The sequence below is a fragment of the Pundamilia nyererei genome, unplaced genomic scaffold (assembly GCF_000239375.1).
Source record: "Pundamilia nyererei isolate P.nyererei 1_Seehausen unplaced genomic scaffold, PunNye1.0 scaffold00026, whole genome shotgun sequence".
NCBI lineage: Eukaryota > Metazoa > Chordata > Actinopteri > Cichliformes > Cichlidae > Pundamilia > Pundamilia nyererei.
In genome coordinates, this window is record NW_005187427.1 from 1563598 (window position 1) to 1564689 (window position 1092).

General features: G+C 38.5%; 1 protein-coding gene across 1 annotated transcript in view; it reads left to right on the forward strand.

The window, feature by feature from the left end:
• Positions 1–1092, forward strand: part of p4ha2 (procollagen-proline, 2-oxoglutarate 4-dioxygenase (proline 4-hydroxylase), alpha polypeptide 2) — a 20510-nt gene that overhangs the window by 16985 nt on the left and 2433 nt on the right. The window contains exons 9-10 of the mRNA XM_013909474.1: positions 209–274; positions 970–1038. Coding sequence (XP_013764928.1) covers positions 209–274; positions 970–1038 — 135 coding nt within the window. The remainder of the gene's footprint in view (positions 1–208; positions 275–969; positions 1039–1092) is intronic.

The window sequence follows — 1092 nt, forward strand, 5'->3', positions numbered from 1 at the left end:
ATTTTATTTGAATGTAGTTTGTGCCCTTAATGGCAGGCTCTAATTTTGAGTCTATTTGGTGATCGGTTAAATAAACATCTGTTGCAGCGTCCTTTTGACAGCAACCTCCACGTCGATGGAAATAGACTTGCTACCTTCCTAAACTACGTAAGTAATGTGTGTGCAGTTTGTTATTATGTATCTTCACTCTTAAATTTTATCTTTATAGAAAGATGAGCCAGATGCTTTCAAAAGATTAGGCACTGGAAATCGTGTGGCGACTTATTTAAACTACGTAAGTATACGTATCTGTTCACTGCTGATTGAAGGCAGTGGTGGCCATCTCCTGGCATCCACTCTCCATCGTTTCACTCCAGCTTCATGGACATAAGCAAAGGCTCTGGCTCAATGTTGGACTTGGATTGATTGACTTTCATAGACACGTCTGATAGTGTGGCATTAATTCACCTGCAGTGTGTTGTCATAATTTTTAAGTTCACAATCAAGAATTAGTGCAAAAGGTTGTAACATTTCTTTGGCAATAATACTGAATAATGTCAATACATAGCAAAATGATGTTTACCTGTCAATCAGTTCTGGTACATATTGTAGAGAGTTTTGTTGTCCGTGCGCCATTAACAGGCCGACAAAGATCCTTGTTTTGTTTTTTTGTTTTTTCTTTTGCCTTTGCTAGCACTGAGCTGTCTATGAGACAAGATTTTAATTTTGAATGATGTAGAGCATGTAGTGTATGCATTGCTGCACCCCACCTACCCACCCCCGTTCACGGTTTAAATTCATACATCATACAATGTACATGTTTATCTATACCGAAAGAAAACTAACAGCATTGAGGGAAGAACTTCACAACATGAACAATCACACTTTTTATTTTTTACATAACTTATTGAGACATGACGTAGTATGGAATAGCGTCTTACGAGAAGCCAGTGATCACTAGTGATTATAAATGATCTTGTCTTTTTTCAGATGAGTGATGTTGAGGCAGGAGGTGCCACAGTCTTCCCTGACTTTGGAGCAGTAATCTGGCCAAGAAAGGTGATGATATTTTTATGTTTCTTTGATTGTGAGCGAGCTTGTGTGAAGACCTGC